At 39.7% G+C, this 22,209-nt stretch overlaps 1 protein-coding gene across 1 annotated transcript in view; it reads left to right on the forward strand.

Annotated features, from left to right (window-relative positions):
• The first annotated feature begins 8,485 nt into the window (after positions 1-8,485).
• LOC121897710 (LHFPL tetraspan subfamily member 3 protein-like) overlaps positions 8,486-22,209 on the forward strand; it is a 30,188-nt gene continuing 16,464 nt past the window's right edge. The window contains exon 1 of the mRNA XM_042412402.1: positions 8,486-9,381. Within this exon, the coding sequence (XP_042268336.1) occupies positions 8,955-9,381 (427 nt within the window). The 5' untranslated portion in view covers positions 8,486-8,954. The remainder of the gene's footprint in view (positions 9,382-22,209) is intronic.

The following is a 22,209-nucleotide window of genomic DNA, read 5'->3' on the forward strand; positions in this document are numbered from 1 at the left end:
TCTGCCATCAACCGACACAAAGTTAGTCTGAGCACAGTGTTTATGCGGTGGAGTGGGCCTTTCAGTAGTGATTGCAACACGGCAGCAAGAAATCATTAATGGGCACCGTTCCCAGCACAAAGACGATAAGAGACACTTTTGGCCATAATTAAAAAAAAGTAAAAAGTAAACAACAGTAGGAAAACTTTGAAAGTTGCTCAATTCCAAGAGATGAGACGGCATTGGGGGAAACAGAGACAGAGGAGCCGACTGAGGGAGAGAGAGGAGGGGAGACACTTATCGAAGAGTGGCGCCATTGAGGGTCGACATTTCAAAAAGAACTGTGTGAAGTCCCAAACCGCTACTCAACAACTGGTCACAATCATTATGTGCATATACAGAGACAATCATTAACACAAGCACACACACACACATGGGCACATACACACAGTGCGGCACACACATACAAAAAAAAAAAAGACAACCTCCCAACAACCCATGCTTATCTCAACACACCCAGGCATTCTCTCTTTGGCATTCACCCACTCTCTCCCAAACACACATACACACACAGGCCTACAGTATCTTTCATCCCAAAATTCATGGAGGAAAATCTCTCTCATCCTCTACCAACCATTCTTTCTCATCAACTCTCGCAGGCACCGTTTCCTCTTCTGTCCCAGCATTGCCTCTAAAATCTGCCCCCCCTCCCTTTTTCTGGCAAACATTGAACAATTTGCTGTCATAACTCATTTTGCATCCTTCCTTTTCTTTGGCTTGTCTCAGTCCAGTGCCATTTGTGGCTTTTTTTCTACTAAACAAATACTTTTCTCATCCGCCAAAACAGCAGGTGAGACCGACTCGGTGGGCATCCTGTGGCACAACAAATATATAGTGACTTCACAGTAATAACTTCATTTGGTTACGCTATTATAAACTGCACTGTGCCACTGGTCCTCATCATGCAGAATAGATGGACTAAAGCTGGTTCCCAAATAATTTCTTTGTTCTGTTCTTCCTTCTGTTCTGATATCTTTCCACACAGCACCAGGCTTAGTGAGGGGTACGGTCCAGAGGGCACAGAGCATGAGAGGCACGGCCTTTGTATCTAGGCCACAACACTCAGAGGCATCAGACGATAGATTACAAGAGATTAGTGACATCACAAATCATCTTCCAGAGCATTTTGGCCTTTTTTGTACAGCAACAGCAAGCTAGACTTAAAGACATTATAGTATAATATGATACAATTGAACATACACGGATTTACAGCGGCAATGGATATGATTTTGATAGCTCTGATGCAAGTGTGAGTCATCTTTAGACCCTCTTCGCTTGCCTGCCTGTACCACAGTCTAATGTTAGCCTATACTGATCCTTGCTGGTCAGATGAAGTACTACAATTACTGTAAGTCAAAGAGGGTTTTCTGTGTAAAACATGAAGGACCTTAAGATTGTGTTTACAAGAAAAGCCTGGGTAAAATAACTGCTTAAAATTGGTGTGTTAAATATTAATATAAAAATTAAAAGTCCCCCAAAATCTTAAATATACCGTTTTCATATTTAAAGTTTAATACTAAAAAAATGTAGATCCACTTGTCGATCCCTTTGTAAATGTGATGAAGATTGTTTATAAGACCATGGATAGCTCCATCTCCAAGTAGATGAGAGAAACATTTGATTATTTCTGCTTCTTATTTAAAGTCACATCAATACTAAATCAGCATCTTCAAGCAGGAACAAAATATCTTCTACAGGTGTTGCCACAAAAATAATTAGATATTTACACATTAAGCTAATTATCATTATTATTATTATTATTGTTGTTGTTGTTGTTGTTGTTGTTGTTGTTATTATTATTATTTGACAATATATTGTATAATTGACTTTTGCATACATACCTGGCCATTCAGAATTGCTGCTGCTGCTCTGGGGATTGAACAGAATAAGGACATGGAATTATTAATTGGTAAATGTATTTATTATTATTTATTTACTTTCAGTTTATGTTCGTTTAAATGATAATTTGTTTAATAGTTAATGAATGTATCTATTTACTATGTATTTGTCAAAAATTACATTACAATCAATTACTCTGGTGGCATATTCCAGGCCTCATAGTAGATAAGCCTGCAGGTGGTAGAGATGTCATATTGCAATTACGCACTGCCTTCTTAAAATATTTCATCAATCTGTTCAGTGTAAATTAGTCATCAGCAAACAGTACAATGTGTTAACTTTTTTAATCCTTAATGCCAATATTGTAAGTCAACATGACTACATGACAACATTGAAATAAAGCAAAACAAACAAGATAATATTATTTTTTGTTTGACGAGTGAATACATTTTATTTACCATTGTGTTTACATTATCTTGTAAGACCCATATTTTTTATAATTTCTTAATAATTTGTCTAAATCTTAAACAAATTACTGGATGTATTTACAAACTGATTTAATGAACAGAATAGTGCAAATTAATAATACATCGCTGACATGACAGCTGAGCATAGGGCCAACACTTCTACCAACCCATGATACCACAATTTTAAAAAAATATGTATACATATATATTTTTTTCTCATTACTTCAAGAAAGGACATGAGGAAATAGATGGAGAACATGAATGAAATGATGACGACTACAAAGATCAGGGTCATAATGGAGAGTAAATAACATAGAGTTTAACAGCAAATGTGACACTCTGGAGGAAAGCTTCCAATAGGAGTTTCCAAAAGAGACACTCTGCAAAGGAGGAGATCTGGGAAACCTGAGAAAGCAGGAGCTGAGAGAAGGAAAGATAAGCTGGAGGAAACAGGAACTGGGAGCAAAGCAACAGACGACATCAAACGCCTGTAGGTCGAAGCATCCAGCTTCAGGTACGCTCCTTCTTCTCGTTTTGCTTTGAAATAATGTCTCACTGGATTCTACCAGACTGTTGCTGAATTGGTTTTTAGAAGTTAAATAAAAAGATTTACTGTCTTCCTCTTTTATGGGACTCACCTTAGAGAAGAGGAGAAGTCATGAACACTTCATATCAAAATCCATCATTAAATGAAGCCTGGCAATACCTTTGACAAATATTATCTGTCAGTGAGGTAAGGATTCAACTCTGGTAATGTTTGAGGAATTAGTTTATGGTGTTAACAGCAAACTACCTACATTATACTATGAAGTGTACAGTGTTAATTGGACAAAATAACATACTGTACTACATTATACATTATATTCATATTTAATTCATTTATTTATTTGTTGTTGTTATTTGTTGTCCCTGTACACATTCCATGACCAGAAAGGAAATCTTACATTGCCTGCCCCTTACTCAAAACATAGTTAAACAATAGAAATATGTGGTCTGTCGATTCCAGTTGCTCAACAACCATTACTTTCAAGTGACATGAGAAAAAAGATCAAAAGCCATACACAATAATTTACTATCAACTAATAAAAGCTGTTATTTGCTTCATAACTCTCATATTCTTTCACTATACATTTTCTTGAACTGAAAAATATCGAAAAACCCTCTCCGTCATTCTCTAGAGAATTACACAGCTTGACGCCACATACTGAAATACACATCTGCTTTAAAGTAGACTGTGCATACTGATGCTTGAAATTAAATTTCCTTCTATGGTCCTCCTCCTCAGAGCTAAAAACAAACAACCTCTGTAAATATTTTTGTCGATACTCTATTTTTGCCCTGTACATAACTAATAATGTCTGTAACTCAACTGAATCTCTAAGTTTCATTAGTCCTGATTTAATAAACAGACTAAAATGTGGCAAAATGCAACGGTACAGAATGTATTATAGATTATAAGGCAATGTAAACATTTCCTTATGTAATAATGTATAATAATAATAATAATAATAATAATAATAATAATAATAATAATAATAATAATAATAATAATAATAATAATAATGTAAACATTGCCTTATAATTTACTTTGCTTTATTCAAAACAGACATAATCACCTCATAGAAATGACATTACATTAATGTAATTTTTCTGACATGACATGCAGAAAAAACAAAGGTGTACTAACAAACAACAGTGTTTAATAATGGAGCCATCATTAATGTTATATATAACACCCATGTTGTTCCTCCTGTAATAAGTTTAAATGTCTGAAAAAGAGCTTTTGAATATCTAGTATTACAAACATTTCTTGACATTTATTTGGTCTGGCATTTGCTTGCCCACAATAAGTCATGTAAGCTAATCTTAAATAAAGGTTTCATATGTGAGAGTTGGCTTTCCAGTCACGGAGCTACTTAGCTGAAACTTTAAAACACAAGTTTGACAGCACTTACCTCTGTTTTGAAGACATTTTCGGATTCTTCAGACTCTTCAATTCAGCTGGAACAAAAATATTCAGTTTGCTGCATAATAATGAAAGAAATAAGCCGTTAGCTTTTTTTCAAACTGTGGTTTTACCATAAACTGTTATTTTAGCACTGCTTAATGCTAGTATCTGAGTATGAACAGCGGTTGTTTTGTACTGAAGAAGACACTCTGGAAACATACTGAAGACAACTTTTTGGTTTCTTTCTCCCAATTTTAAGTCACTTAAATCCAAAACAGCAGTAGACTAACTTTACTCGATGTTCCCGCGCCGTCTCTTCAATCCTGTAATCCTGGTTACCTCTCCAGTCAACTCACTACTGCCCCAGCAGAGCAGAGCAGACGAGTGTTACACAATATTTGGTGACCCGCAAAAATATGCGTCAATCTACCACCCAATTACCCGATTTACCGATCCTGTTTACTAAACACCGGTAGGTTCAGCGAGCAGTGGCCGGGGAGCAATGCGCTGTTGTGTCGTTGTGAAATGTGTGCTTATTACCACCTTTGGACACACAACTTAAATAACAAAAGGGGTAAGCTATGTTCTGCTATCGCTCTGGAGCTTGTTCACTGCTACTTTGTATAATGTTTTAGCTGTGTGTGCGCGGGAGAGGGCGACTTGTCATTGCGGGGGTGTTTTGTTGTGAAGTGTGTTGTGGTCAACACATAGACTGTGGGTCAACAGAGGTAGCTAGCTGTCTCATTGGCTGGAGAGCTAATATTTGCAGGGTGTTTGGTTTGTACTCGGATAGCACCGTTTTTGTTGTGTCGTTATGCCGGTAGTTTGTTGACATTAGTGGGAGAGAAACAAGGCACTCAGAAGTGCGCAAAAACGTCACATCCTTTGGAGTTTCGCGGAAAATCCAGCCCAGGTCCTTCACATAGAAATCAGTCCACAGGCTGTTACAGACAACCGAGAAAGCTGGGGAAGGTCTAATATTTTAAATTCCGTACACTCATTGACAATAAAAAACAATTAATCCTACATGTAAATTCTTTCATAATTCTTACAAATTGACCCTTTAAGAGAGGTTGTACTGTAGTGTAGCTTCTTGTCTGAACTTGAAGCTCTGTCATGAACAGTAGAGGGTGCTCTTCACACCACAGTGGGTAAGAGCCCATAATACATTCTTTTGCCCCCCACCCTCCACTCCTAACCCCCACTGGATAAATCAATTCATAATCAGAGGCATTCCTGTGTTATTGCAGACTAATTGTTTAAAGTCTCAGAAAACACAGAAAACTGGAGCTAAGTTGCAGAAAAAGCCTATTAAGTGTACAGCAGTAAGAAGGAGTGTCATTGCTTTTTGGATGATTCAGGTTCAAGTATTTGATCACACCTACAGTACAGCAGATACAGATACAGCAGAGTGTCCAGACATATGAATCTTTGCAAAGGCTGATTTTATACTTTGAGCAGACAGTACAGAAGTGGTTTGTTGCCACTGTGTTCCCCTTTGCAACAAATTAACAGATGCAGAACTTAAAACAAGAATCACTCCTGGTTCCTTGACCTCTGCCTCTGCCTCAGAGGGCTCCATAATATGTAATAAATTTGAAATATTTAAATAGAAACATTCATAATGCAATGTATTGTCCACCCCTTTTCACATACAGTACAGTACTAGAAACACCTCTAAATATAATGCCATCACTAACTATGGCCTCATAAATAATCATAGAGTTTAATCAGCACCTCTCTGGCACAGCGTCAACAAGACTGAATGTAACTTTCACAAAGATTAATTAGCAACTGAAGTTCCCAGAAACTGTTGCCACAACAACGTTAAGCCCAGACATGATGCTGATCTCAGAGGCCTCCAAGCAGATCATTCTCTTGGAGCTCACCAATCCTTTGGAGGACCGCACTGAGGAGACCAATGGGATTAAGAGGGCAAAGTACGCTGAGCTAGTGGAAGAATGTCAAAGTAAGGTGCAACCCTATTGAGGTGGGCTACAGAGGGTTCGCAGGCCAGTCCCTCTGCAGGGCTTTCAGCATACTGGGCATCACAGGGACCAGTAGGCAAAGGGCCATCAAATTTGCCATCAAGGTAGCTGTGGATCAGGAGAGGAGAGCTGTGGGTGGTGTAGTGCCTGGACACAAGCCAGGGCTTGACTGACCCTGGCTGGGTCACTTTGGCAAGGGTGTCTGATTGTTGAAAAACCCAAAACACTCACTGACCCCAGGTTACATCACTGATGATGTATGTCACAAGGTTACATAGCTGTTGTATCAGATTGCAGATTGTACAGGTATAATTAAAATACTGATGGTGTAAGTTTTCATTATGTCTTGAATAAAATATAAAAAAACAAATTTTCAAACTGACACGTCAAAGCCTTTTCATGCTGCCTGTTATCTCATATATTGATGCAGATGTACGCCACCTCTAATTAAAACAGATTAAAAACCTGAGCTACTTTCACGGAGTACTTTTTTATCTGATATTAACCAAAATATTCCTCCATCATTATAAAATTGTTAAAAAATGTCTGTGGCATCCAATCAAAGGTCTGGATTATGCTCATACATCTGTGTTGCATGAAAAATGATCTTTTCGTTTGTATGATGTGCAGATGAGCACATGTCTGCACCATACCGTAATGCATAAATGTATATGTTCTTTTCCCGAAGATGCGTGCCTTCAGAATTGTTGAATAATATGCATTACACCAGATTTTTGTACATATTTTGCTTTTTTTAACATGATCTGTTGAACAATTATGGGAAACTGATTTCACAGATATCATGATACTACTGCCTCTTCTTAAAGACTGATCCATTGGTGCTTTCAAAAATCAGCATTGAGAAAATCCTCCAAACATTAATCTAAGGGAAAACAGCATTGTGCAGAATAACCATCAAGGGTGAAAAATTTGGACAGTGCATCTGACACAGGAAAGCGCAGTGTAGCGACATCATGCATTGGTCTTAGCTGAGAATAGTCACGATTACTCTGGTAATGTGGTGAGAAATAATGCATAATAAAGCCCAGTAAGTCATAAACAGAAGCATAAAGGCACTGGGTTGTTACTAGACTAGCAGAACTTAATCAAAAGTCTGTATGTGCACAGTTATGTTCACAGTTAATGTGATTTAGTTGATACCAAAGATAAAGTGCAGATTATGTTTATTGCTTATTATAATGATGATCTAAGGGCAATATTTTTTACTAAGATGTCTTAATCTCTGCTGATTTCCTTCGGTTGGAAGAGACTTGAGTTTTTTTCTAGAAATGGAGACTTTTTTGTGGAGGATTGTACTTATGGAGCATAGGAAAGGAGTTTTGTGTTTGCAATGCAATGCTTTATGGAAGAAGTTACGTTCTTTACTGACAAATGCTTTTTCCCCACTACAGCATATTTGGTGTGTGGGCTGGGTGCATGTCACAAATACACAAGTAGAATTGGAAAAATGTGGCAGAAGCTGCATGATTTGCTTCATAGGATGATTTCTTCTCTTGAGAAAAGAGAATAATGACCCTGGAACCGTCTGACATTTTAAGCCAAAGACAGTATTCGGTGCTTATAGTGTGCAGTCAGTGTATTTATATGCTTCTTCGGGGCGTCGTGCAGTTTCATGAAGTGTTATATAACCTCCTGGCAGCAAAGCAGCGCACTTCATGAAGCCAAGCAGTGCTTGGCTGTGTCTTTAACACGGCAGGTAACAGTGACATGCAGGACTCGCACCAGATTTAGGCGGACAACCCTTCTGTTTAGGATATTTAAAATCGCACTGAACCATCAGTCTAGTGGATGTTGACGCAGCGTTGGCCAGAAGTGTGTGCATGTGTGTGTGTGCGTGTGTGTGTGTGTGTGTGTGTGTGTGTGTGTGTGTGTGTGTGTGTGTGTGTGTCACTGTTTGCACAGATAGACACGCACATCAGAGGCTGCCTCTGCGTCTACAGTCTGTGCCCCTCCCTCTCTGACTCCCAGCATCACTAGCTGACCGGCGATGCTGTCATAAACCGGAGAATAAATTCCCATTTAACGATCCTGAGGGGTGCTGTCAAATTTTCTGAATGGCTATTACGGTAGACTGCGTTAATTCGTAAGTACAGGCCTGTAACGCGTTATTGGATGCGACCCCGTTCAGATGCACAAAACAGCTTGTTTGTTATAGGCTCTCAGTATTTTGGCTGCTACGGATCAGTGCGCGTCACATGCTGTGCAGCCGAGTACAGTGTGAATAATACATATTTTCAGTCCGTGGTTTTTCGAGGATCTCCAAGGGCATCGGTGAGCGACACAGTGCGGCAGCGATGTGCACGTCTGACGGCTACACGGAGCAAGTGGGAGGCAGCCTGTTTCTCCTGCTGTAAATCGTTGAGTTTCCACAGTTGTCGCTCACATCCAGGGTTCAAACACTCTTGCTTTTTTAGCTCCTCACTTGATTCATTGCCTGGCTTTAGGATGCGACGTCATGAGTTGATCGCGCCTGACAGATGTTGCTGTGTTGCAGCTGCACAGGCATAGATTCTCCGCTCCGCTTGTTCGCGCTGTTTTCGGGATGATTTTGTAAGAGAAAATATATATATACGGTTTATGTGCTAGATGTTTAGTACTCGCTTTGTGCTCGGATAGATCGCAACATTCATTTAGTCTTCGGTATTGCATAAAATGATACCTGGAACTGCCGCATCAATGCTACCATCTGCAGAAGCTGCGAAATTGTACCAGACCAATTACGTCCGCAACTCCCGTGTCATCGGACTTTTATGGGCCATCTTCACTATCCTGTTCGGCATTGTTAACGTGACCATCTTCTCACAGCCCTATTGGATTGGCGATGGCGTGGATACGCCGCAGGCCGGCTACTTCGGCCTTTTCCACTATTGCATTGGAGACGGAATCTCCAGAGAGCTGGCCTGCCAGGGTAGCTTTACCGAGTTCGCCGCTATCCCCTCCAGTGCGTTCAAGGCCGCCTCCTTCTTCATTGGAATGTCCATGATGCTGGTTGTCACCTGCATCGGCTGCTTCAGTCTCTTCTTTCTCCTCAGCACCTCCACCGTGTACAAGATCTGTGGCTGGATGCAAGCATTGTCAGGTAAGTGCTTGTCAAAGTGGGGTGCAGTGGCTGGAGGGGGGCCTTGGAAGAATGCAACATTCAGGATAGTTTATTGCTACTTCATTCAAAAATAATGTATAGAAGATAATGTATAAATTTGACTTCAGCTACAGAAATGATTTGAGGCTGTTTGGTGTCCTTGACATGATAAGTTTGTAAACCATTAAACTCCTAAACACTGGGATGGATTTGAATTTGATTGATCCGTTGATTAGATGAATTAGTTGTCAGTGTGAGCTGCCAAGAGGCAGATAAGCAGACAGCATCCAGAATCTCCCCATGAGCTGTCAGCCAACACTGCTGAACAGACAGTGCTGTCCATGGTGCTGAAGTGTTGCTGAGGCAATGGCAGGCATGACTACAGGCCCCATCAGTTACTTTCTGACTGCAAGTTACAGGTGTAGTGGAACATGAAGAGTTTGACAGATTATGGTTTTTCAAAAATATATATTATCCTGTAATATTCACAAAAATGACTGATGTGAACAAACCATTAGCAACTGCTGAAGACACCTTGATTAGTTTTTGTCTTGTGTTAATGTGTATCAAAATACCTGTCAATCAGTTTGATAGCAATAGCTCTATTTCTGTGTTTTTGATCTTTTTTTGTATATATTTGGGGTCTTGGATTATGCCTTTAAAAGTTAAACCAGCTAAGCCTCTTTGTCTATGGTCATGGATCTCTTTCTGAATACATTACCACAGCATAAGTGCACATGTATGCTGCTCATACCTCTGAAAAGTGCATGACTGTTTTTATTAATGGTCAAAAATTAGGGTACAGTGAGATTTGATAAAATGATGCAGGATCTTTGCTTAATACTTTAAAATTGATATAAAAATGGCAACAGAACAATGAATTTAGAAGTTTAATTCCATTTTTATGAAGCTGTGTGACCACATAAGATATTCACTTAATGACATGGTTACACAGGTGTTGTAGCACCCTAATCGGTATGTGAAGTGTTTTCTCATGTTCATGCAGATTATCAGCTAACAGGTGTGTATGTTTGTGTGTTAGAATTGGGGGTGCTGAGGGTGTTTAAATGTTGTAGAGGTCAATGGTTCAGCTGCTGGCAGCATTTTGTCACTGTAACTGTGGGCTAATGTCGCCCAATGTGAGTGGAGGCCTCCATCATCCGAAAGAGGTCCAAACATTGCCAAACATCGGTCTGTTCAGCTGTACCAGTGGTCGAAGAAGCCGGCTTCCTGTTTGCAACAAACACAAATGAGGGGGATTATTTGGAACAAGTCCAGCACAGTGTGTTATGTTGGGCTGAATTAACGCAATAAGCCTGTCTAATGAGGAGACCGCTGGGCTTTGTGCTTCTGCAGCTAAGAGATGAAAGAGAAAGCCAAGAGGAGAGACCCTGACCACGACAAGCTGGCACAGGGATGCTTAATGAGCAAGCATGGCTGCTTAGCACTGTCAAACTTCATTACTCTTAGCTGAAGGTTAAACTCACGCTGCCTTCACTTACTAGCCCTGCGGAGGACAGGTGGCCTACTGGCGTTTGTAATGGGCCCTTTACTGTCAACTGATGTTTTGATAGGGAGGTACAATCATTAATATTTTTGTGATATATGGAAGAACAAAATGTGAGAAGCTCTTTATTGCTTCCTTTTCCCTTTATCCAAAATGCTTTGGCAACGAACATTTTTTTTCACATGCCTGCAGTGACCTAGATGAGTTGACTGAGACTGTTACTGCTTATATGACCTTCTGTGAAGAAAATGTTATCCCTCATAAATCGTGTACTGTGTTCCCTACGACAAACCTTGGATAACTAAATCTGTCAAATCTGTTTTGATTTGAGATCTTGGGATGCCACCCAAAGAGCAGAGGCAGCTAAAAATATGAAAAAGGAAATAAGGAAAGCTAAGCTGAAATATAAAGACAAAGTAGAGAAGGAACTTGGCAAAGGTAATTCCCGTTTTGCATGGGAGAGGATGGAGAGGAAAGGCGAGAAAACTGTTTTATCTGACAAACCTAATGGAGCGCTGGCCGATGAACTGAATCATTTTTACTTACGTTTTGATGAGCATGATTTTAAAAATGAACATCTAGTTTTGAGGGATGATACTCGAGCCCATGAGAGCAGTATTATCATCGACGAGGAGAAAGTGGAGAGTAGAGGAAAAAGTCCCAGCCTCGATGGCATTGGGGACAGGCTATTCAAAAACCGTGCCAGGCAATTATGTGGCGTTCTTTCTTTTATATTCCAGTGTTGATTTCTTCAAAGAGAGGTTCCAAAATGTGGAAAGACTCTATTGTAGTGCCAGTGGCCAAGGTAGGGACTCCCACATCACTAAATCCTGTGTCCATTACTTCTCTGACTATGAAAGCTTTTGAGAGGATTGTTAGAAAAGAGATCCTTACTATGACCAAAGATAAACTGAATCCTTTACAGTTTGCTTAAAAACCAGGGAGGGAGCTAGAGGATGCCACCATTACCCTCCTTAACTTCATTCATTCAGTCAAAGCTATGCTAATGTTGCTTTTTATTGACTTTTCTTCTGCCTAACTTTGCTATAGATTTTAACACTTTATGCCAGCTTATGAGCTTTTTAACTGACTGTTCAGAGGGTGAAAGTAAATGTTCTCTCACCCCTACTGTTTGTTTTGTACACCAGTGATTGTGTGAACCACCATGAGTCCATACATATTATCAAATTTGCAGATGACGACTTTGTTATAGTGAGTCTTCTCGAAGACGATGAAACTTGCTTGTTTTTTAATTGTTAACAAATTCTTACAGTGATGTGATAATTCCTTTCTCAAACTCAATGTACCAAAGACAAAAGAAATGGCTATTGACTTTGGCAGAAGGGCCTCTGTCCCCCCATCACCTACCCTCATAAATGGGGAAGAGGTAGAAGTGATTAGCCAGTACAAATATCTGGGGACAATTGTGGATGACAAACTAAGCTTTGAGCCTAATGTCAATCTTAAACAAAGGTCACCAGCGCTTACTCTTTTTAAGGAAGCTTAGCAGTTTTAATGTAGAGAAATCACTTTTGAAAATGTTTTACTCATCTTGTATTGAGTCAGTCCTTACCTTTGCTTTTATTTGCTGGTTCAGGAACCTAAACCTGACAAATAAGAATATGTTAAGGAAAATTGTGAGGATGAGCTCTAAAATCACTGGCTGTGATCTGAATGACCTCTGTCTTGTTTATCAGAAGAGGGTCATTAGGAAACCTGAAGATATTCTTCAGGACCCTCTACACCCTCTTTATTCTGAGTTTTCCCTCCTTCCCTCTGGATGTAGGTACTGGATGCCTAGATGCAGCAGGAATAGATATAGTCGCTATCCGAAGTTTGAACTTGTAACCGGAGGGTATATGGACTAGGACTGATACATCGTGATATTGTGTTTGTTACTGTTATGTCTGATAGGTACTTTTGTTTGTTCTGGCTAAATAGTACTGAAACTGTGTCTCCTTTTAGCTGTGTGTGTTTTAGGATTTAATCTTAATGTTTATTATGTTCCTTTAGCTGTATGTTTTAGGACTCAATCTTAATGTTTGCTGCAAAATGAATTGCCCCAGTGGGGATAATAAAGATTTCTCTACTCTACTCTGCTCACATCTCATGCCAATAAAGCAAACTGAAATTAAAATTTACATATCGGCTCAGCCATAGCTTGTTGTCACCCATGCCTGGTCCAAGGACACAGTCAGTATTCACAGCACTGCTCTCTGCTCCATGGCACCGATCTCTGCTTTAGAAATCATTATTATGGGCCTTTTTATATTCAATGTGAGGTTACATATTATAGTTTTTTTCTTGTCTTTTGTGTAGATTTCAATTGGATGCCACACAGTATGATAGGTATGACAAAACTGCATATAACAGTACCATGCCTCATTGAGTAAAATGGCTATTTAGATGCACTAAATCAATATGAAGGTCATACAGTATGTGTTTGCCCAGAATGCGTAATTTAAGTGATATACTGTATGCCATTGTTGCAGCAGCTTTCACAAATCCCCTTGGGCTGAGGTCAGAAGGTTGTGTGCATTTGCAGCATATAACAAATTCACGCCGTTTGACAGAGCTACTCTCCAGTGAATTGGTTAGTGTGAGCTCACACACACACACACACACACACACATCTCTAGCCATCTCCAGGAAGAGAGTTTTCTGCGAAGCTCAGGTAAAAATGCTGAGAAATGAGAAAGCAAACCACCAGGAAACATCAGAGCTCTCAAAATGTCCACCAGAGCTAAAGCTAAGTTGAGTGCTCCTGCATCCATCCTGCCCTAGATGGACTTGTATCTTTCTTTTACTTTTCTCACTGGAGCTATTTCTGTCTGTGCATCTGCTCAGGTCCATGGCATGCAGATGTACAGTAAATGTGTGTGTTTTTTTCACCCCACTGAGCTGAGCACAGCAAGATACATGCTGCACAAGCCCCTTTACCTTATCTCTTTCTGTTACCTTCACACAATTTCACCCCTCTGTGCATCTCAACTCGTTTCACTTGCTCATTCTGACCTTACCATATCTCCCGTTCCACTCTCTTTTCATGCCTTTCTCTTCTTAGACTCCCCTCTCCCTTCCCTCTCTTTTCTATTCACCACCTAAAGTACAATATGTGCTGTCCATGTCCTCCTCCCTTCCTTCTTTTCTTCCCTTCTCCCTTCGTCACTTCTTTCCTCTGTCCTGTAACTGCAGTTCTTCAAGGGTCTGTACACCAATTAACTAAGATGACTGTGAGGTCAGTGATAATTACTTCACAGTTTTATACCCAGTCTACGTACTCTGTCATGTCGGCTGCCAGTCTTTTTTATATTTAAGGATTGTTTCTCCTCAAAAACAGAAATGAGTCATGAGTCACCTGTGAATAAGCAAGACGTAAGCTTTGTAAAGTCAGCAGAGCAATTGTGCAGACAGACGGTGGCCTATTTAAAAAGACTTTTCAAAGGGCTGTAATTGCTCAGGGTCAGATTTCTATTTTTCCCTCTCTTTTGTTTATTTTATTATATGGCCAGTTATGTTAGTGTGGGCTTGGGTGTCTGGATTTAGTTTTTCATGAAATAATTATGCAAAATGATTTGCTTTAGAATTCAAGTGAAATGACAAAATTGCATTTGGGAACATCCTTTGCTTCTGCTTTGATGTGTATGACAACTTTTCAGACTGTGCACAAGCTGTTACTTTCTGCAGCATTTGTGTGGCTTCTTTTGATGACAAGCTGAAGAAAATTCAAACAAATGAAAGTTTTTTTTCTCAACAAGCTTTTCTTGACTGTTTCTGATGGCTCATTGATCCAAAAGGACTAGTTTCTGTGCTTATGCCACATTTATATCATATTACAGATACTGTAATTAAGAGTTTCCTACTTGTAAACAACATTCACGTCGGCCTCCAAGGGGATTTTTCTGAAAGATCTGGTATATCCAACTTGGTTAAGAATACTAAAAATATGGATAACCCACATCAGTCAAAGACCATGTTAAAGGTAATTAAAAAATAAATTCAATGGTGCACCCTGGCGGCCTAACAGTTAAGACACAGACCACATAACCACAATGTCCACAGTTCAACTCCTGGCTGGGGACCTGTGTGTCATGTCATACCCCTCTCTCTCGCTGTCTACATTTCTTGTCTCTACACTGTCTGTCAAAATAAAAGCAAAATCCTCAACAAATAAATACATAAAATGGCCACAGTGTAATTTTGTCAATGCATAGTATTTTAAACCCTCCTGAGTTGTCAGTATGTTGTAAGAGGGACACACTTATATGATTTGCTTATGGTGTGAAGAGTTTATGCTTTATTTCATTACAAAATGTGATTCATTAGGTTGCCCAAGAGGATTGCATTCCTCATGTTGAGATATTCTTAGCTTTTGAGAGATAGTTTCACTTTTGGGGAATTATATAGCTAGTCAGACCTTTTTATCTTTCTGGATGCAGATTGAAGTTTTGTTAAAGATCAACCCAGTTTAGCTCATTTTCTAGTTCTAGTAGTGCCTTGGATGTTGTAACTGCTATATTCATTTTATTGCACATATGAATGTGTGTGTGTGTGTGTGTGAGTGAGTGTACTAGTATGCTTCCACAGCATATATAGCCTTCAAGAAAACAAAACAACTTTGATAAAGATAGATAAAGATCAAACAAACCGACCCTTACAGAAAGAGGGATCAGCACATCAAAACGTTAAACCTTTATTGTCTGGCAGAGGTGAGAAAGGAGAAAGAGAAGATAAAGGAGAAACAGATATGACAGTCAAGAAAAAAAGAGACTTGGGAATAACGTGAGGAAACAGCGTGAGGTCTGAAGGTAGAAAGTAGTAGAGACAGAAGGAAGATAGAATACAGATCCGATAACGGAGCTACTTCAGGTCATCTCTCTCTCGCTTTCTTTATGTATGATTATCTGTGTCTCTCTCTGGCAGGCTCAAACTCCCATGGTCCATTAGTTCTATTGAGAGGTTTGTTATGAAAGGAGCATTAAAGCCTAGTTGAATGCAGAGGTGGAAAGTGGTTGAGCTCGGCATGAAAGCAGCTGTCATAGAGCTGCACTTTCCTCTGCGGTAGGACCAGACCTGTGTGCTCCAGCTCTCCAGAGTTAATGCTGCAAATGAGCACTTTTGTCTATATACCTATCAGGCCTTTAAAAGCAGATCCATGCTTGACTGAGGCTGATTCTATTACTTTTGTCTTTTGCTTTGCTTCCTGTTTGCGTGTGTTTGCGTGCGTGTATGTGTGCATTCTTCGCATAGAAGCAGTTCATTTAGTACACATAATAGATGCACATTCTTTGTCTGCATGCTAATTCATGACCCTTCATACCCAGGAGTGAATGAACTCACTTCTTTGTTGAAAAACAACTTCTATAAGTTCCCAATGCCAAGCAACATTATGTTATAGCAAGAATTAGCATATAAATTAACTACAATTCTATTAAAATGCACAAAAGAATTGACTTCAATTTGATGAAGTGCCGTAATTGCCTTGATCCCAAAGTAGTAAACAAAAAAGTATTTGCCCACACGCAAAAACAAACGCATCATATATTAACCTTCAGGAGATTAAAAGTTACTTTTTTCATCTTTAGACTGACTTTTGCTATATTCTGGCATTCATCCTTGAATGACCTCCTGCATCTTAATTTGCATAGAGTTCAAGTGAGTGAACCTGACTGTTTTCACACATCATAGCTGTGCCTACACTGTGTTTACCCAGAAGATTTAAGTTAACATTGTACTGCTCCACCAAGGCCAGAGAATTATTATTTATCTACAGTTCAGTTCACTTCAATTTGGTTTGACTTTGTGGAAGTGCTCTTCTGTGGTTGAGTTTTTACAAAATGCTCCAGTACTGTTACTTAAGGCTGTTCAAATCAATATTTTTATATTGACAATGGATCTGATGACTATGTGTAATGTTAGAAGGGTTGCTTGTAGTGTCAAACCCACTGATAAATATCATCCGACACTGCAGTTCCCCTCAGCTCTCGGGAGCTTTATAGCATCTCATCAACGTCTTTTCCAGTCGTAGCAGGAAACTGTTCTCAGCACACAAGCTCTGATAAAACCGCTCTGTGTTACCCGCCTAGCACTAAACAGCATGCAGACAGACAAACTTGAACATATTGGAGCATTTAGCAGCTAAAGAGTGAGATATTTTCCTCAGGAGTGAGTGGAGACCAAAAACAGAGTTAAAAAGAGAGTGAATATTGGACAGTACATTGGTGAGCTCACCAGAAACACAACTCCAATTGGATGTTAATGTTCTGTCTGCTGTATGTGTAAATAAGCAACTATTTAGAGCTGCAATGATTAGTGGATTAATCAATTAATTAAGTCATTTTTTAAGCTAAAATGTTTAAGCTAAAATGTCAGTGTTGTCTTGTGGTGCTGCCCTCAAGTGACCAAAAAAAAGAGTTAGCTACTTTGCATACAGTTTTTTTTGTTTTTTTTTTAATTGCTAATAGACATTTTTGATAAAACAGAGCTCATTTTCTCAAAACACTTAACACAATTCACAAAACCACTCACCCAAAGTGCAAAACAACTTATATATTCTGCAAAATGAAGCACCACATTCAAAACTACATAAACACTTATTGAAAATCAAACTTTTGCACCAAACAGCACACACTATATTCCTATCAGATTTTTGTCCAACCAACTACACACTGTTGTGCTCATTCAAAAGCACTTTCTTCTTTGGTGGACTTTGTCATAATAATAGTTCTGTATGTAGAGAATTCTTCAGAGAGAGATTGTTCGAGTCTACAGAAATATTTGCAGAAACACAAATATACTGTTGAAACAAAACCTTTTTATTTTTCCCCCACAACTAATTAGTGCATCATAACAACAGTGTGAACAACTGCTCTCTATCAAATACAGTAAACAGAAAAGAAAACTTTGAGGATAAAATATACAGAAAAAAAATTACAGAAAAAAAACAGGAAAGAAAATACTTACGCTGCATCTCACCGCTTAGCTGGGTCTGGCCACAGCACCTCACCAACATCAAGACGATATCTTCCCTGGCTACACACTGAGGGAAGAAGCACCTTGAGTGTCGTATCCAGCCCTGGACAGCACCGACATCAATATCATCACATGCCTCTTCCATTGCCTGCAGAAGAGGTATGCACACATAGGATTGACGATCATACACTTTCCACCACCATGCCAAAAAGATCTCTTCAATTGCATTAAGAAATGGAGAGTGGGATGGAAGGTATTGAACAAGAAATCGTGTGTGGTCAACAAACCAGTTTTGGACCAGGGCTGCACAAAGGAAGCTGACATTGTCCCACACTACAACATATCTGTGCTGCTCTGCGTCATCCATATGGTCCACCTGGTATCAAAATATTGTGCAGTCTGTCCAAAACTGTGAGTATGTGGTCTGTGTTGTATGGACCAAGGTTGGCATGGCAGTGGAGGACACCATTATGTGCGATGGCGGCACACACTGTGATGTTGCCACCTCATTGGCCAGGAACATCTACAATGGCTCAGTGACCAAAAATGTTCCTTCTCCTTCTTCTGGTCTTTGTGAGGCTGAAGCCTCATTGATGAAAATAAACTCATGTGGGATCATCATTAGCATCCATTTCCAGTACTGTCTGAAAGCCAAAAAATAAAAATGTCAGTCTGTATGGTGTAGTCCAGTCCACTGGAAATAAATGCTGTACTGTGTGTAGTGTGCTGTAGTCAATCTTGTACTTACATCCAGATATTCATGTCTCAGATCTTTCATTCTTTCAGAATTTTCCTCAAAAGACACCCTGTAAAGCTGCTTCATGTGCACTTGGTTTCGATGGAGAATATGGGCCAGTGTGGACAGGCTGACATGCCAGATGTTGTTGAAAAGTGTGTTGTCCCTTATGACATGACTTTACGTCAGATTCCTGTGTCTTATGTAGAGAACTGTGTGCGGTGTGTTGCAGAAAGCGCCATGTTGAATTACATATTGGATACAGAGCAGAAAATGTGTTTAGAGTTTTGGAGACTTGAACTGAGATTTTGCTCTCTGAGTGTCAGTGTTCATTTTAGTGTGTTAGTAATAAAAATATAATTATCTTCCTTTTTCTGTATTTGGGTATTCAGTTGCTGTAGAGCAGCTTACATATCAAGGAATTTGAACAATTTAAGTTTTTTTGGATAATGTAGAGGTTTCTATTGATACCTGTAAATAGGGCTTTAAAACACCATTCTACTTGTATTTACAATCTTTCTAGAAGGTATATGCAAAGTCATGTGACTGAGCTAATGTTCATTGAAGACACAGTTAACTCATAATTTTAGAAATGTAATGGGAATAATATATAATAAACCAGTGACTGATTCAGACCGTCGACTGGAACTTTCCATTTGTCAGGGACTGTTTCGTTATTTATGAGAGGGAGGTGAGTGGTGCAAAATGAGGGAGGCACGTCAAATAATTTTTTAAGGACTGAGGAGGGACTTATGTAATTTGTATTTTAATTTAGGGGAGGGACATAGAACTTTAAATGGCTGCATTTTGTATTTACCTTAAATAAGTTTTTTCTTTTCAAAATATGTGTTACCGCTGTATGGTGACAGGACAGGAAAATGTTTCTGAGGAAATAAACCATTCAAACCTGCCTATTCAGTTTGTGTTGGAATGTGAAGGGTTAAATGAATGAAGCCCCTTTTGTCAGAATTTTGTGCCTCCACAGTTGCTGGGAAGAAAGTGCTGCTTTCAGCTCTGTGATTGATGGTCTGACTATAATTTTACAGAGCGCTGAATGACAGTAAAATTGACCAATAATAACCATATCTTCCCTCTAAATGGGGGGGCTTTGTTATCACTACGTAATGACAAGTTCAGCCTGCTGTGTGCCCCGCTCTGATAAATAACGAACAGTCCCTCACTAGATGTAAAAATAATAGAGGATTTTTTACCCTTGAGCCCTACCAACTTCCAGATTACACCACCAATCTGATGAATAAATTGCCTGAGGTCTGTCCAGTCAAATAACATTTATAAGTGTGCACCTCCTCTCTGCAAAGTCTGTGCTGTCTGAACTTGTCCAGTTGCATGACTGTGCAGTAGAGTAACCTTAAACCTTTAACCTTTGGACGTTCCAACACTGGAACGTCCAAACTGCAGCCTATGACAGGAGGCCAATGTTACCTTGGGCCTTTTTATTTTACAGCAGTCTGTGACAGTTTGGGGGTTGCAATTTATTATCATCACGTTAGAAAGAGTTTGATGTATCCAGTCAGTCGTGCAGCTACGCACAGAGCAGGGAATAATGTCTTTCTACAGCACATCAAGTCAGATATCCACTGGGGCAGATTTGTGTAACGTAGATAGTGAAACAACATGAGAAAGTACTGTCTGCTGCTATTACAGTCAGGTGTGTTAGCACTTTTAACTATTAAACACCAGTGAGTGTGCCTTTGTGTGTCAAATAAGAGAATAAGAGACTGAGCTACTATGGAGTTAAGTAACAAAACAAAGATAAGGATACATGTAGAGATCTTGATGTGAGATGTGAGATTTTGAGGCAGCAGAAATATGAATCCCCTACAGAGTTGCTCACAAATCCTAAATAGGCTTCAGAGTCTGAGACTGAGACTGGGATCCAAAGTGGCAGCCGGGTAGTAAAGAGAGGTGTTGACAACTGGTTTGGGATAATTGCATTGCCAATCTGTATTCTCACTGGGTCTTTTCAGAACAGCATTTAAACTGAATGTGCTGACCCACAACCTTTTTTCAATCAAATCAACTGGCTGCACACCACCTTCGTAGCAGGCGGTTCAACATTCGAAAGGTGAGATGGGGAAGATCTCTAGACTACAAACTCATCACTGTGATTCTCCCTTGCTCCTTTTAAATGTGCGTCTTTTAACCTGCCCCTGCCATCTTGCCTTATTTCATACGCAATCACACAACAAGGAGCAATTAATTTTGCTTTCTTACCCATTTTCCTCATGTCCAAACAGGTAATTTGCTTTCAAATCACCCCTGCATTCGCACCCTTCCACTCCTGCATCTTTGTAATTAAGAAACACACGCACAGCCAATTGAACCATCTAATTATATGCGGCCAGAGGCACTGGGGATCCATCATCCATGCGGCTCACAGGGTGGACAGGAGGAGGAAAGAACAGATGGAGGATATCTATACACGTTATATACTAATTTACATGCATGTACTGTGCATGTTTTTCTTTCCTGTAATTACATGCTATGGCCATGGTCATGTGCGCTTTTGTAAAATTTTTCTGTAGATTTAATGCTCATTTGAATGCAGAACAGCTGGTTTCATTTAAGAACCCTGAGGTCATGTTTTTGGACATCAGTCCAAACTTAAGAGATCAATGCTGATTAATTAGCCCGCTCTCTGTGAGTTTGGGTGTAGCACAGTGGAATATAAACTCTAAATACCAGCCAAGTCATCATCATGGCTCCCCTGTGTTTAGTGTGGCTGTAGCCCTGGAGGGTGTGGACTATAGATTTGTCAGAGTTAATCCTTGTGATCTCAGAAGTGGCCTGGCTCAGACCAGGGCTCGGGCAGGGGAGGCTGCTCATTTATTCCACAGAGGGAGGGATGAGGTGGGACAGCAAGGACACTGTGACCCATGAAAAAACTTTTCAGGCTGTAGTGACAGTGGTGGTAGGAGTGCACATGTTTGTGTATGATGTTGTGTGTACATGCATGCATAGACAAGCACACATAATGTATGCAAATTACTCAAGTACTGCATTTGAGGAGACAAAGGGGACATATTATGCACATTTCCAGGTCTATATTTATATTCTGAGGCTTTACTGGAATATCTCTGCATAATTTATAGTTCAAAAAAATCCTTATTTATCTTATACTTAACCTTTACGCAGCCCCTCACTTCAGCCTCAGTCTCAAACAGGCTGTTTTAGCTCCTGTCTCTTTAAGGCCACTATCCTCCTCTGTTCTGATTGGCCAGCTCTTGGAAGCTGCCCCTTGGCAGATGTCCGCAGGCTCAGGAGGCTACATCAACAAACTATGAAACAAACAGTAAGCTTTCACTATTTTTTCTCGCTCTTTACTTGGAATGTAAACTTCTCAAATACATCCATACGTGTTTGAGCTGGAATCCAGAGAGTGGACAACGCAAACAATACATGGAAAGACATTAGCAACAACCTAGCGACAAAGGCTACGGAACGGACGGCCATTTATGGGCATGCAGGACAAGCCAACGTCAGGTCGTCAGCAAGGTAGAAAAAAACGTTCAGAGCAATGGGCTTTTGACTTGCAGGGAACATTTCTATATATGTTAAAGGAACTTTGACCGTGTTTAGCATAGATATCCAA

Source organism: Thunnus maccoyii, chromosome 5, assembly GCF_910596095.1.
Source record: "Thunnus maccoyii chromosome 5, fThuMac1.1, whole genome shotgun sequence".
In the NCBI taxonomy this organism is placed as follows: domain Eukaryota; kingdom Metazoa; phylum Chordata; class Actinopteri; order Scombriformes; family Scombridae; genus Thunnus; species Thunnus maccoyii.